This window comes from Hordeum vulgare, chromosome 7H, assembly GCF_904849725.1.
Source record: "Hordeum vulgare subsp. vulgare chromosome 7H, MorexV3_pseudomolecules_assembly, whole genome shotgun sequence".
Classification (NCBI taxonomy): Eukaryota; Viridiplantae; Streptophyta; class Magnoliopsida; order Poales; family Poaceae; genus Hordeum; species Hordeum vulgare.
In genome coordinates, this window is record NC_058524.1 from 301,499,005 (window position 1) to 301,514,147 (window position 15,143).

Here is a 15,143-nt window from a genome sequence, read left to right on the forward strand (position 1 = left end):
AAATAGGAGATACCTTTGAAGCCTTAGCCATAAGGCAAAAGTGAGTAACAATAGATGATGATGTAGGATCCCTTGAAGCATCATTCAAGGCCACATCTTGTTCCATGGAGTGATGAATTTCCTCTACATTGTTAGCACAACAACTCGAGAAAATATATACATTTTTATCATGGCAACAAGATATAGGAAGCATATCATCATGAGATTTAGTCAAGCAGTTTTTGCATGATATGCAAGGACTATCAACACAAGCATGTAAAACATTTAGAGTGCTCGAAGTGTTAATGCCTAAAGATGAATCATTGCAATAATATAGTGAAGAAGGATCATCAACAATAAACCCACTATCATCATTGCAATGATCACCACTACTCACCATATCATTACCTTGTGGCAATCCACATGTAGGTGAAGTAGATGAAGTTGAGAAGAGCACACGACCGGAGGTGGAGGGAGAACAATCATTCCCACAAATCTTGGACGTACCATATTTATCTTGAAGCTTTGTCCACAACTCATGAGCATCCGGGAATGGCAAGAGTTGAAATATAACTACATTGCTCAAAGCATCAATAAACACATTAGAAGCTTGAGCATCGAGATAAGAGTTTTTCTCATCCTCTAAAGATATATTTTGAGAATCCTTTGGAGAAGAAAAACCCATATCTACAATTTGCTCTAAATTTGGGTCCAAGACCCGAAAGCGATTAAGCATGCGAATTACCCAAACATCAAAATTTGTGCCATCGAAATTAAGAGTGTGAGTGAATCCTAAACCCCAAGTCGACATCCTTACTCTCTAGGTGGTTAAACCTAATAAAGAGAGACCTAGCTCTGATACCAATTGAAAGGACGTGGATGTCGCCTAGAGTGGGGGGGGGGTGAATAGGCACTTCAAAATAATTACGGTTTAGGCTTGAACAAATGCGGAATAAAACTAACGTTTAATTTGTCAAGCACAAAACCTACAACAACTAGGCTCACCTATATGCACCAACAACTTATGATAAGCAAGATAAACAACTAAGTGATAGCAAGATATATGACAATAAACAATATGACTATCACAAAGTAAAGTGCATAAGTAAAGGGTTCGGGTAAGAGATAACCGATGCACGCGAAGATGATGATGTATCCCAAAGTTCACACCCTTGCGGATGCTAATCTCCATTGGAGCGGTGTGGAGGCACAATGCTCCCCAAGATGCCACTAAGGCCACCGTAATCTCCTCACACCCTCGCACAATGCAAGATGCCGTGATTCCACTAAGGGACCCTTGAGGGCGGTCACCGAACCCGTACAAATGGCAACCCTTGGGGGCGGTTACCGGTACCCGTACAAATTGCTCAGTGCAATCTCCACAACCTAATTGGAGACCCCGACGCTTGCCCGGAGATTTACACCATAATGATTGAGCTTCAAGACACCACCAAGCTTCTAGGACGCCAAAGCATCCACGAAGAACAATCTCTAGGGTACTAAGTACCAAAAGGTAATATGGCTTCTCAAACTTCACTTCCACGTATCACCATGGAGAACTCAAACCGATGCAACTCGTGCAATGGAAAGAACACACAAAGTGGTCAAGTCCCTCACACTCAAATCCCTCCACAACAACAAAAGCTATGGAGAAATATGAGAGGAAGAACAAGGAGCTCACAAAGAACTCCAAGATCTAGATCCAAGGGGTTCCCCTCACATAGAGGAGAAAGTGATTGGTGGAGATGTGGATCTAGATATCCTCTCTCTTTTCCCTCAAGAACTAGCAAGAATCATTGGAGGGATTGAGAGATAGCAAGCTCTAAGAAGGTCAACAATGGGGGAAGAACACGAGCTCAACAGATAAGAAAACACCAAGGGGGAAGAAGGACCCCTTTATATAGTGGGGGAAGAAATCAGACCGTTACCCCCACTTACAGCCCGAGCACATCGGTACTACCGCTAGCCCCTGGCGGTACTACCGCTAGCCCTATCGGTACTACCACTAGACCTTGACGGTACTACCGCTAGCTCTGGCGGTACTACCTCTAGAGAAAGTCTTCACAAAAAGTCCGACGAAGAACAATCGCTCAGAGAGAGGTACTACCGTCCCGAAGCGGTACTACCACTAGGGAGCGGTAGTAAAAAATTACTACCGCTCCGGGGGCGGTACTATAGCTCTGGGGGCGGTACTACCTCTACAGGAGCGGTACTAGCGCTAGCACGAGGAGCGGTACTACCGCTGGATACTAAATCTGTTCTAACTTTTGCATACGGACTCCGATTTCAACGAAACCAAGTTTGTTGGAAAGCTAACGACATGGGCTAACACAATCTTGATAGAAATATCAATAAGAAGCAAGTGAGAAAAGGCCCATAAAAATGGTGAGAACCCTTCTTCGAATAAGACCGGTAAAAACTCCCAACACCGAAAACATCATAGAAGATGCATATGGACTCCGTTTTCGATGAACTCGAGCTTGTCATGAAGATGACCATAAGCTCTAAAACTCACAAAGATAAATACCAAACAAGAACCAAGAAGTATGATGCAAGGATGCAAATGGTTTGAGCTCTCAACGAACGATACGATCAAGCTACTCACTTGAGAGCCCCCCTTGACAGTACATCAATCTATCCTAAAACAGAAAACCTATCAAGGGAAAACCTATACCTTGCACCTCGTCCTCTTGAGCTAGATGATGATGATCTTGGCTTTCTCAAGATGGACCACCTTTCTTGATTGCGTTGGCTTGATGAAGACTAGTTGATTGCTCCCCCATACTCACTATGGATGAGCCACTCTTCACCATATCTTCACAACTCCATTGCCACCACAATGGACGGCAAGCTTCAAGCATGATATATTCGTGCTGATCCACTTGAACTTGCACACCGCAATCTTAATGACGATCACCACTTGACGTCATCCTTCATGGGTTGTATGAGATCTTCCTTTTGACGCAAGCCCATGGAAACACACCTAACCCCCACGTAGAACTCTCACGAAGACCATGGATCAGTAGGGTCCACATTTTGGTGGCGTTTCACTTTAAATCCACGCGAGCACTAACTACACAAAGCTGACGTATCAATTCGTCCAATGTCATCGCTATTTAAAAAATTAATGCTGACATCGTGTTAAATTTGCATATTACAAATGTAAATTATGGCTAGCCATTTCTTCACTAGTGAACGAGCCATCATTGGCACGCTAGACATGTCATACTTTTTTTTTCCGAAAAAGACACGTCATACTTTTATCTCCCTAGTATAATTACATTCGTAGTATCATCATTCATTTTTTATAAAACTATCCATAATGGGAGTAACATAGGTAGTAACATAGATACGACTTAAGCAAGAAATATGATGTGACAACTAATTAATGTGAAGAGAGATAAATTGAGTAACTTAGCATGTTACTAAATAGTAGGAGTAACATAGCGGATACCAAGGCAAGATGAGTTTATAGGCTAATAAATGAAAGATTCAATGTTACTATCCCTATGTTAGTATCTAATGTGGAGGTAGTAACTTAGGCCATATTTGGTTCATAAGTCCTAGGACTTTTTTTAGTCCCAATTTATAAGTCCTAAGTCCCTAAAAAGTTCCTACATGTTTGGTTCCTATGACTTAACATGGACTAAAAGACTATATTACAACTATAAGTCCCTATAAGACTCTCCTTAAGAGTCTTATTTCATAAGTCTCAAATGCCCACTTTAAGTCCCTATAAGTCTCTCCTATTTGGTTTAGATGAGACTTAAAAAAAAACTTATAAGTTCTAAGTCCCTAATAAGTCCCTGTAACCAAACATCCCCTTAGATTAGTAAAGTATGTATATTACTACTCTATGTCATTCTTTATTGTGAGTAGTCTAACGAGCAGTGGTTGTTTCTGTCGATAAACTAAGTTCAAATCGATCATACACCTAATGATGTCGAGTTCATTTGATGCTGTCCATTTTGGTGATCCGCGTGGAGTTGACCTAAAAAGCGGAGCATGCAAGCCTCGCCGTGCCGTCCAGCCGCGCCCGCCTTGTGAAGCTCCACAGTCCACACGTAATGACGTGTCAGCGACGCTCGTTCCTCTCTTGCTCGCCCGAACAGTCTTTCCTACCCCTTGCCATTCCAAAAACGTTCTCTGCGACGACCCCTCCTCCTTACACCACCCCATCACGTTGCTGGAACTCCGATAAGCGCGCGCCGCCGCCGACGGCCCCAGACGCCACCTCCGAGCTGCCATCTGCGGGAAGAGCGGGTAGCTCGACCGATTCTGCGAGGACGAAGGGGTGGACGAACGTACGAGGGCGTGGCCTGCACGTGACCACCGCGGCGAAACCAAAGAATGGCGTACCGGGCGGACGACGACTACGACTACCTCTTCAAGGTGGTGCTCATCGGCGACTCGGGCGTCGGGAAATCTAACCTCCTCACCCGGTTCACGCGCAACGAGTTCAGCCTGGAGTCGAAGTCCACAATCGGGGTCGAGTTCGCCATCAGGAGCATTAGGGTCGACGATAAGGTCGTCAAGGCGCAGATCTGGGACACCGCTGGTCAAGAGAGGTAGGTCCCCATGTTCTCTTATCGTGATTATGATGAATCATTTGCATTTCGCTTTGATTTTTTAATTCCCCAGGCTACTGCTTGCCCGCGACAGGCTTGTGTTCAACTTTATACGGTGATTGGGTTATAAGAGCATCAGACTCCCCTAAACTATAAATTATAATGCCAAAACGTATCTCCTATCCTAAAGAGTTATAATTTCTAGGGGATTAAACTTTTCTTCATCCAGCAGATTGCCTAGAATTTAATCCCTTCAACATTTCCTTTTGCCAATTCATCAAACCGTTTCCAAACTTGTCGCAACATATTAATTCTATACCTCAGAAGTCAAATAAACACCAAATGTAATATTCTCATACTTAACCATAGAAATCCTAACACAACATACGGTCCAAATGAACTAAGAATTCAAATAAACATGATAAAGCACAAGAATCAAGTGCTATGAGGTCGCCAATGGTGCCCAATAAAATGCTTTGTTAGTTGGTTGTGAGCTTCACGCCTCTCGATCTCATGGTGTGCTTGGAGGAATGCTTCGATCTTGTTTGGGTTATGTTCTGGCTCCACGGGGACACCATTGTTCTCATCCTCGATGATCATATTGTGCATGATAACACATGTTGTCCTGATCTCCACATGGTCTCAAGCTTCTAATACTCAGCAGGACCTTGGACAATCGCAAGATGTCTTTGAAGCACACCAAAAACTCTCTCAGCATCCTTTCTGGCAGATTCTTGGCACGTTGCAAAGTGAGATCTCTTGTTGCCTTTAGGGCGGTGGATGGCCCATGGAGGATATATGCCATAGGCAAGGTAGTTTCCCATGTTTTACTCATGACCATTGACAACATAGTTGCAAGGTGGATCTTCACTGGCAACAAGCCTTGCAAAAAGAGATCGCTGTTGGACATTGAGATCACTGTGAGAGCCAGACATCCCGAAGTATGCGTGCCAAATCAAGAGATCATGTGATGCAACTGCCTCAAGATTGATGGCTGGATCATGGCAATGCCCTCTGCACTGATCTTGCCATGCGAGCAGGCAATTCTTCCATGTCCAATGCATATGGTCAATTGTTCTAAGCATCCCTGGCCAGGATGAGATCTCAATCACAGTTTCACAGAGTCGTCTCACACAGTCTAGGATGAGATCTTCCCCAATGCGAACATAGTCATCGATGACATCAACCGAACATCCTTAAGCAAATACTCGCATGTCTGCTGTAATCTTCAACAATGGACTTGCACTTGCTGCTCCCGCTGCATTCCTTCTTGGTTGAAACCAAGAATCATGTTTCTCCACAACTCTTGCAATGGTGTTTAAGAGACCTCGGTGCATACGGAATCGGCACCAAAAATAGTGAGGGGCATATACTGCATTCAGCAAAATAACCCTCACTACATCATGACCCACGATCCTATCTCGAAGAAACGTCCTTCGACCAATCTGAGAACCATGCCTCGGTCTCCTGAAATCCTCCTCCACCTTTTTTTTGACACTTGAAACAGTAGGGGAGCCCCCTACTATATTAACTCATAGCAAAACTGTACAGCTTTACATATTTACAAGAATACTACCATACCACTTTGGGTGTGGGGAAAGCAAAACAAAGGTGTTTGGCTAGTGCTATTGGTATTGGGGATAGTGGCTAGGAAGGCAGTGACAAACTGCCTCTTAGGATTAGAAATTCTGTAAGTTAAGTCTGAGAGGTCTTGGATGAATCTTCTTTTCCAGGATGCAGCCGTAGGTGGGATACCCCTGGTTGTTGTTGTGTTCCTTCCAAAGACTCCAGGCTGCCACTAAAAAGACATCCATAAACATGGGTTTCTTCCAGTCAATTCTGGCTTGAGTGAGCAGCTGCAACCGATGATCATGAGCGGTCCATCGGATCCCAAGTTTTCTCCAGCAGTCTCTACTAAAGGTGCAGTGAAAGAACAAGTGTTCAACAGTTTCCTCAACTTGGGTTTCACATAGCTGGCAATTCAAATCGCCCCCCACATTATAATGTCTCCTCTTCAGCATGTTTCTTGTGTTAAGTCCGTCAGATAGTAGGAACCATCCGAACACTTTGATCTTTGGAATGCATTTTGATTTCCGTAGCCAGCTGAAACTTTCGTGGACCTGAATATCCTTGAAGTAAAAAATCACAGTATACATTTTCCTTAAATTCCATGCCCCCCCCGCCGCCGCGGACACACACATGTCCATCTATCCCTGGTCAGACCAGCGATGTTAGTGTCTGCGGTTTCAGATTGAAGCTGTCTAACCTGTTCATGTGCTTGAACTGAGAGGTAAATTGAAGGCATCTCCGAGATAAGTGGGGAGCAGAAAGTCACGAACTGATGCATCTTCAGCAGTGGTGTAGGATTAGGCTCCAGGATGGGTATCAAACACAATTTCATCGAGCCATAGATCCTTCCGAAAAAGCGCCGTCGTACCACATTTTATCCTCTGAAAGTAGGGCTGAGTTGCATGAGGTACGGCATTGCCGTAGTAGCTATTCCAGATCAGGGTCGCCCAGGGAATGTCATGTCAGTTATAGAACTTATGCAGAAACTTGAGGAGCAGAGCCACCAACTCAGCCACCAGCTGGAATCCTCCTCCGTAGACACCATTGCAGCCACCAGCTGAAATCCTCCTCCATAGACACCACTGCAGCCACCAACTCAAAATCATCATCTCGTTGCTCCTCCGACGATTAATTGTCGAAGATCATCTCCCATAACCTCTTCATATACACATCTCGTCCCCCCCCCCCCCCCCCCCCCCCCGTCTCCCTCCCCTTCGAGCCGCCGCCGAGAATAGCCCGCGCAGTGTTGGTGGCGGTGGGATCTGCTTCGCCTTCTCCTGGAGCGGGGGCCACAAGGGGCTCCTCCTTCGATCTGACGGCGGTGCTCGGAGGTCGGCGCGCCATGGCTGGGTGAGGCGCGCATGCAGGTGTTGGAGGAGGGCTGTGCAGCTCGTTGGCCGGCCGCGGCGTGTCGCGGCAGTGAGGGCTGACTGCTTGTGGCGCGGTCCACCTCGTCTGGCGGTGTACGGGCCGGGCCAGATCCAGGTTGGCTGGGAGTGAGGGAGGGGACTAGAGCTTGGCAGGGGGCGTGGTGGAGCGACGGGTCTAGCGGGGACCGGTAGCGGTGTGGTGGCGCGCTGGTGGAGGCGGAGCTGTCTGGAGGCAGCGGCGTGAGCCCATTGTCAGGTACTGATGGCGCTGAGATGGCTCGGCCAGATTGGAGTTCTGGCAAGCAGCAAGCGGCCGGTTACCCTTCGACAGTGTGGCGAGCAACGATGCCCCTGGTGGTGTCGGCTTGGGAGTGGCGAGCAGGTCTGACCGTCGCAAGGCCGTCCATTTAGAGTGGGGTGACTGGACCTTGCGGGAGGATTGGGGTGATTGCGGTTCGCCGTCTAGGCTGGGAGTTGGAGCTGGTGGTGTGGCCGAGTTTTCCCCTTGCCATGCGTGCAGTTGGTCGCCGGCTCTCGGCTTTGCGGCTACGCCGACAAGTTGCTGCGGTGGCGGCGGTGTGTGGATACTTGGACGGATTCGAGGTGTGGAGATTGGCGACGTGCGGATGAAAATCTTGCTTGGCTTTTGCCGGCCGTCGGCGGTGGCACATGCGGATGTCATTCTCCTCCTTGGAGGCATTGTCGAAGCGTGTTCGTCATTTCCCTCGCTCTTTTGGAGTTGGTGATTGTCTCTGGGCGAAAGCCTTGATCCGGAGTTGGATCGACACGATGGCGGCGTCTTCGACGTCGTTCCTCCATTGGGAGCATGGTGTTTGGAGACATGGATGCGTCCTTGACGTTCTACTCCGGTGCTTGCCGCGATGCTTTCTTGATCCTTGGCGGCGCTATGTACGCCCATCACCGGTGTGTCCAAGATAATGTCTTCCTCAAATCGGATCGAGTCCTGCCATCAACTTGCCTCCTCCTCTTAGGCGTTCAGAGTGGGCGGTGCGTCGACAAGAGAAGCTCTACGGAAGGGTGGTCTTCGGAGGCGTCCGATGTCGGTCGTGGTGCGCTGCTGTGTATCTGCTTAGGATAGGCGTTTTTGTTTGTAGCTGCTTTGCGGTGGTGGCCGTATTGGGTCTTACCAGGGTGTGGTGTGTGTGCTATGTTCGTTGTTCGCAGCGAGCGATAGCTTCTTGTAAGCTATGGTACACCTAGGCGTATTCTCGGAAAAAAAAGTATTCACCAGCGACAAAGTTCTTGGAAGGCTGAAATTTGAGCTTAAGAGGTGGAGGGCGAGAAGGCTACGCCGAGTAAAATCCTCAATGACGTGGACACCGGTAAGACCATCAGCCTCAAACTCTTGGAAAGCAATAAGAAGGCTCATCACCTCGTCATCCTGGACAATGTCTGATCTCTAGAAAGGAGTGGGCTTTGGCAGATAATCAATAAATGAAAGATCTTGAGATCCCTTTCTCGTAATTAATCCATACTGAGGATGGGAGACCTCCCAGAGAAAGGAAGAAAGACACGATCTAAGCGAGGATGAAAAGAACATCCATGCCCTGAATGGGAAGGATGATCTGATCTACCTAGATAGTAGAAATATTGGAAGGAGAGATTGGTCCCAATACCGACATAGGCCTTGCATAAGTGAATGAAGATGTTTAAAGTAAGAAAAGAACAAGGGGAGATATGGATTAGGGTGATGCCGTAGAGATCAAGCAACTGCCTCGTGAAGGAGGGAAGAGTAAGGCCCCCTTTGTTTGGGCTACAGATTCCCAAGAATCAGCTATAGCTTAGATTCTGAGAATCAGTTGTGGCTGTGGATTTTGAGAATCTGAAGCTGACTGTTTGTTTACCCTGCTGTAGAAAAACCACAAGTGTTGTGAAATGTCCATAATGTACGGAATGCGCAAATGGTCAATCATAACCTTGTAAACACTTATCACATTCATCAAACAGTTTATAAATCTTCTAATTCATTCGTTCATACATGCGTACACATTTTGGCCAGATTCATACGCACATGATCTGAGCAAAAAAAAAATCACCAAAGAAGAAAAAAATGAAACGTAACAGGCAACTGCGAGGCAGTAGAGCAGCGCCATGAAACGAGCAACAAGGACGATTGTGAGCAGAAGAAGATGGCTGCAAGAAGAACATCATGACTTGATGAGAACCAATGCGTTTTGTATTTTCTCCCTGTACGTAGCAGCCTCAACACCAATGCCATGGCGCCGTCCTCGCCATCAACAGCAGCAGGCATGCAGTGCTATCAAATGGAGGAAGAGAAGGCCACGAACGCAAAGAGGACATCACTCGTTCGTCCTCATGGGTTCAGGCTGAGTTTTGACCCCACCGGCCGACTGTCGCCTCCTGAAAAGACAACGGCGCTGAGGTCGTTTTCCAGCCAGCGTGTGGCCATGCCCCTGCATGCATGGCTCCTCCCTCTTCGGCGCCCTCCCCACATGGCCCCTGTGCCCGGTCTCCTCTCGCTGCCTCACAGGCCACGGCTCCCACGGACAAGGTCACTCAGGCAAGACGGCGGTGACTCCCTGCGCGCGCCACAGCGACTGTACGCGGCAGCGAGGACCCGGACTAAAAGGAGGCCGCCACAGGAGCTCACGGGCTCCATGTAAGGATACGACCGACGAGGCCCTGAGGCTGACATCTGCGGGAGCTCACGGGCTCTGCGGGTGCCCAGCCGAACCATCGACCGCCCTAGTGCTCTTCTTGCTCGTCGTCGGCGGGCAGGGAATCGATGGGGAAAGATGAGGGGTGAGGGCTATGGTGGCAGTTTGTTTGTACTTTAGATAAGAAAAAAGGGTAAGGGTTCAAAACTGTTGACGTATAATGTGCTGCTTAGTCTCTTCCATCAGATCGGTCTTTTGGTTGCATTGGGTAGAGCATGCACTTCTACATGGTATCAGAGCCAAGAGGTCTTGAGTTCAAGACCCGGCTGGCGCAATTAAATTGCAGCCCACTTTCGGTCCACGTTTAGGCCTGAGTGAGCCACACGTGAGGGGGAGTGTTGACGTATAATGCGCTGCTTAGTCTCTTCCATCAGATCGGTCTTTTGGTTGCATTGGCTAGAGCATGCACTTCTACAAAAACGAACCGTTTTTTTTTTTGTGGGAAGGTGTAGAATTGCCAGAATCACCACAATCGCTGCTTCAGGATTCGCTTCGCTCGTAGTTCACTGTTTAGAATCGATTCTAGGAAGTTTGACAGGAATCCAGTGTGTTTGTTTGAGTTTTTGATTTTGAAAGATTAGAATCCGAGAATCAGAAGCTGCAGCCCAAACAAAGGCCACCTAAGGCAAGCCCATAACTAGAAGCATCCGCAATCACCACTGTTTCACCCAACCAACGGGACAGTGACCGAGCAAGGTCCTCCGAAACTAATGTCACTGGGGAGACAACCTAGCTCGTGCATCTGCTCACTGGACGAAGCATGGTAATGGAAGGAGTGAACCACACCATCCCACGTGAGTTGGAACAGAAACCAATACTGCGGGCAGGAGAGCTAACACCCACACCTCGTGCCATGGAGGACAGGAAGAACAAGAGAAAGAAAGAAGAACATGCAACGATAATGCTGCCAGGCAGAGGATAAAAGGGCAAATAAACTCCTAGATCGCAATCTAAAGAAGGATTTTTTTTTCCAGAAGAGTAGTAATTCAGCGTGGAACCCAAGGGGTCAAAGGCAGCGTTGTGCCGTATCAGGCCCGAGGGAAGCAGAAGCGCATTGTCAAATCAATCGCGTCCCAGCATGAGGCCACATTACATGATCACCCGCAGTTGTCACTGGTCCGGCACACCAAAGCGCGTCCCTGCAACAGGTGGACCCTTGAGGAATTCTCAGCCGTTGAAGAACATGAACAGTCAAGCACAGGACAGGGACCAAGATCAACTCTGCATCTCCAACGAGCAAGAGGCAACATCTGTGACAAAGTAGCAGCATCCGTTGAAGACTGCGAGTATCTATGTCAACCTTACTCACGGATCCAGCTCCATTACGAATACCGATGGGGGGCATGCCAATGGTAAGTGGAATTACCTATGGTCTGGCTCCTTAACACCGTATCAACTGGACCCACTAAATCTACCCTCGTGCGCTCTCCCCTTGCCGCCGTTGGCCGGCCTTGCCGGCGCAAAGGCCTAGGCGATACCCGGCAGCGGCTGGGTCTCTCTTCCTCACACGCTAGTGTCCTTTCTTCCTATGGATCATCTCGGTTGTTGCCGCCACTGCTGTCGTTTTGCTGTTGGCCTTCGCTCCAAACCATCACCTGGACCCACTAAATCTACAGACAAGTTATCATACCAAGGAGAAGCTCCACCCACCACGGAGGAGACTTTTCATCCGAGTACAAAACATCAAAGGAAAGCTCTCTACGACGTAGGGAAGGCTATATGTGTTGTAAACCAACACCAGTCCGACTCCTGCCCCTATATGCCGTACACACCGACATGAAGCCATCCATACCGCTATATAAGGGGCAACAGAGGCAATGTAGAAGGGGATCCACTCCTTTTCCACCTAGTGCCTAGACACTACATAGAAGATTTCTGGCGCTTCCTGCCAAAATCACCAACAGCTTGCCGAATTTCCTAACTCGACGGGTAGACCGTGATATTTTAGTCCTCGATATTCTTCATATATAACAAAAGAGCAAGACATGAAGTTAGGCTTTTACCCAGCTTGGGTGTCTGAACCTGTGTAAATGGTCTGCCCCCTTTACCTGTGTACTAGATCTACTGGTATCCCGACGTCTCCTCGACGACAAATCACATGTACTAGTTCTAGCACGATGTTAAGACCCGACGAATATTCCTTGACATTAATATTAATTATTTTTGCCATGAACTGAAGTGAGTAATGGTGTTGGCTTGTCTCTTGAAACATAAATGTTAATGCATTCTACTGCCTCAACTTAATAGCTTATAATCCTTAGTTGTTGTCTCTTTGGAGCAATATTGATATCCAAGCCTTTACAGCCATATGTTGTATGTATCTGCTACCTGATTATTGTTTCTGTTAGACTTGTCTGAACTCTGAATTTACATCCATAATATATATGCACATTCCTTTTTTAGTGCAATAAAAGGGTTTTCCCTTTTATTTTTTCTTCAATACTGGCCCCCAATCAAGTGCTAATTTGGGCAGTTGGCATTTCATCCTCGGTAGAAAGTGGACATAATGGTTTGTACCCTTTTTACAAGGATTGTTGTGATTATTTATATTGATTTTTTACCCTTTGAAGCATTGGTTGTATCTCAGTTCTTGTATTGTACTCCCTCCGTCCGGTGAAGTATGTACGTTTGGTCTTAAAATTTGTTCACAAAAGACTGTACTTTTATCTTTCCAATACACTTTAAAGTAGGAAGAAATGCTTTTCTCTCATCACACGGTAATCAAGGCCAATAACATTCTACACATTGTCTCTTTAATTTCTACATGCACTTAGCTCATTGGGGGTTGGATAATTAAACAGGATAGAGATGGTGGCTTGCATCTTTCCAATGCATTTTTTACTCCACTTCATAATTTGTCCTAAAATATCTATATGTACACTTTTCACCGGACGGAGGGAGTAATTGCCAATTGTTAAGGCATTATGTGCTGAAGTCAATGTATCATCCTATCTGAAGTAAAGTTTTTATAAAGAACTGTTCTTGAGAATGGACGTTTGGAGGCCGAGTTCCATGGTGGCCGAAATTTTTGAAAAATTCAAAATTCAAAATTCAAACTTTTCAGTTTCAAAAAACTCTGAAAAACATATGCAAGTAAGGAAGGATGTTATGTGTATGTGTGTAAAATTTTAGGATGAAATACCTTGAAATACGATCTGCAAAAAAATAAATCATGGCCTGGAACGATGAATAGTATCATGTGTTAAAAAGCCTTAGATTTGTCTTTTTTTACAGTCCTTATGTCAACGTATTTTTTTCTAAAATTTACACACATGTGTTACGCCTTCACTTGTCTCTGTATTTTTTTTCAGAAATTTTTGAAATGTAAAAATATGAATTTTCATGAAATTTGAATTTCAAATTTAAAGGCCTCCATGGAGGCCGAGTTCCAAAAGCAATTTCCAACTGTTCTTTTCTTATAAAAGACCAACTACTGATTGTGAAGTTTTTTGTAATATGGTTGCAACATTGCTAACATTTCAATTGCATAACATATAATTTCCAGATATCGAGCAATTACAAGTGCATATTACAGAGGAGCTGTGGGTGCGCTTGTTGTGTATGATGTGACACGTCATGTTACCTTCGAGAATGTGGAGAGGTGGCTGAAGGAGCTCAAGGACCATACCGATGCCAACATTGTGATTATGCTAGTCGGCAACAAGGCCGACCTGCGCCACTTGCGGGCTGTCTCTGTAGAGGATGCCAAGGCATTTGCGGAGAGGGAATACACCTTTTTCATGGAAACCTCTGCCCTTGAGGCCATGAATGTGGAGGACGCTTTCACTGAGGTGTTAACCCAGATCTACCGAGTGGTCAGCAAGAAAGCTCTTGACATCGGGGACGACCCTGCGGCTCCACCGCGAGGGCAGACCATCAACGTAGGGTCCAAAGACGATGTCTCTGCCGTAAAGAAGGCTGGATGCTGCTCATCCTAATCCGTATTGACCTTGAAAAGTATACCGGGCCCTTGTTTTATCATTGATGATGGATGGGTAGCTGTGTCTTGGGCGTGCTTTTGGAGCCCCAAAATTAACCCAGGGGGTTGGAAACGATATAAAACACTAACAGTAATAGAATCAACAGCCGTTTTTTGGAGGCAGTCATGGTATCCTAATTGTTGCAGTCTTGTTTCATATCGGACGCCAAGGATCCCTTCCACAATCGATTATGTATCCTATTATATGTTCACCCTTTTCTCCTTTCTTTTGAGAACTCTTGTTGTCTTGTTTGTATGATTCTTCACAATTTTGCTAATCAGTGACATAATATAAACTTTATGTAGGAATACTATTATTACCCGTCACCTGACTCCGGCTATTTTTTTCCCTGCACGAGTCGGTTTGACTGAAGGCAGGCAAGGCAGGCACTATCTCGAGTGGTAAAAGAAATTCACAATTTACCAGTAAAATCCATCTATACTACTATTAAACAAGCAAACTAAAACTTTTTTAAATTTACCAATAAAATCCATCTATACTACTATTAAACAAGCAAACTAAAACTTTTTTAAAACCACCCGATAGATGTACCCGGCCTAACTTTCACTGTTAGATTAGCCCTTCTGAATAATATCTAATGGTTACAATTAATTTAATCCCGAGCTATGTGTGCAATTAGGAATTTAGTAGGACTGAACGCACTCCACCCGCAGAGAAATATTCCACGTGCATCCGTGTACAACGCTTCGTCAACACAAAAGGGCTTTCCAAATCGCAACCATCACATTGCCTCCATACGTCTCGGGGGAGAACCCTAGCCGCCATTCCTTCCCTCCCCTGCCTCTTCCCGCCTCACCGTCGTTGGAGGGAGTCTCCGGGAAAAGCTAGGGCCAACCCCAAGTAAAGGGCTTTCCAAATCGCAACCATCACGTTGCCTCCATACGTCTCGGGGGAGAACCCTAGCCGCTATTCCTTCCCTCCCCTGCCTCTTCCCGCCTCGCCGTCGTTGGAGGGAGT

At 46.4% G+C, this 15,143-nt stretch overlaps 1 protein-coding gene across 1 annotated transcript; it reads left to right on the forward strand.

The window, feature by feature from the left end:
* Positions 1–4,070: 4,070 nt before the first annotated feature.
* LOC123408149 (ras-related protein RABA1f-like) lies at positions 4,071–14,486 on the forward strand. The gene is made up of 2 exons (XM_045101329.1): positions 4,071–4,547; positions 13,691–14,486. Exons 1-2 carry the CDS (start codon positions 4,330–4,332, stop codon positions 14,121–14,123), a joined length of 651 nt encoding a protein of 216 aa, XP_044957264.1. The 5' UTR covers positions 4,071–4,329; the 3' UTR covers positions 14,124–14,486.
* The last annotated feature ends 657 nt before the right edge of the window (positions 14,487–15,143 follow it).

Excerpts from the sequence above, each read along its gene's own strand:
- LOC123408149 (XM_045101329.1), top strand. The coding sequence starts at position 4,330 with ATGGCGTACCGGGCGGACGACGACTACGACTACCTCTTCAAGGTGGTG. Across the intron at positions 4,548-13,690 it reads GACACCGCTGGTCAAGAGAG|ATATCGAGCAATTACAAGTG; the intron begins GTAGGTCCCCAT and ends TATAATTTCCAG.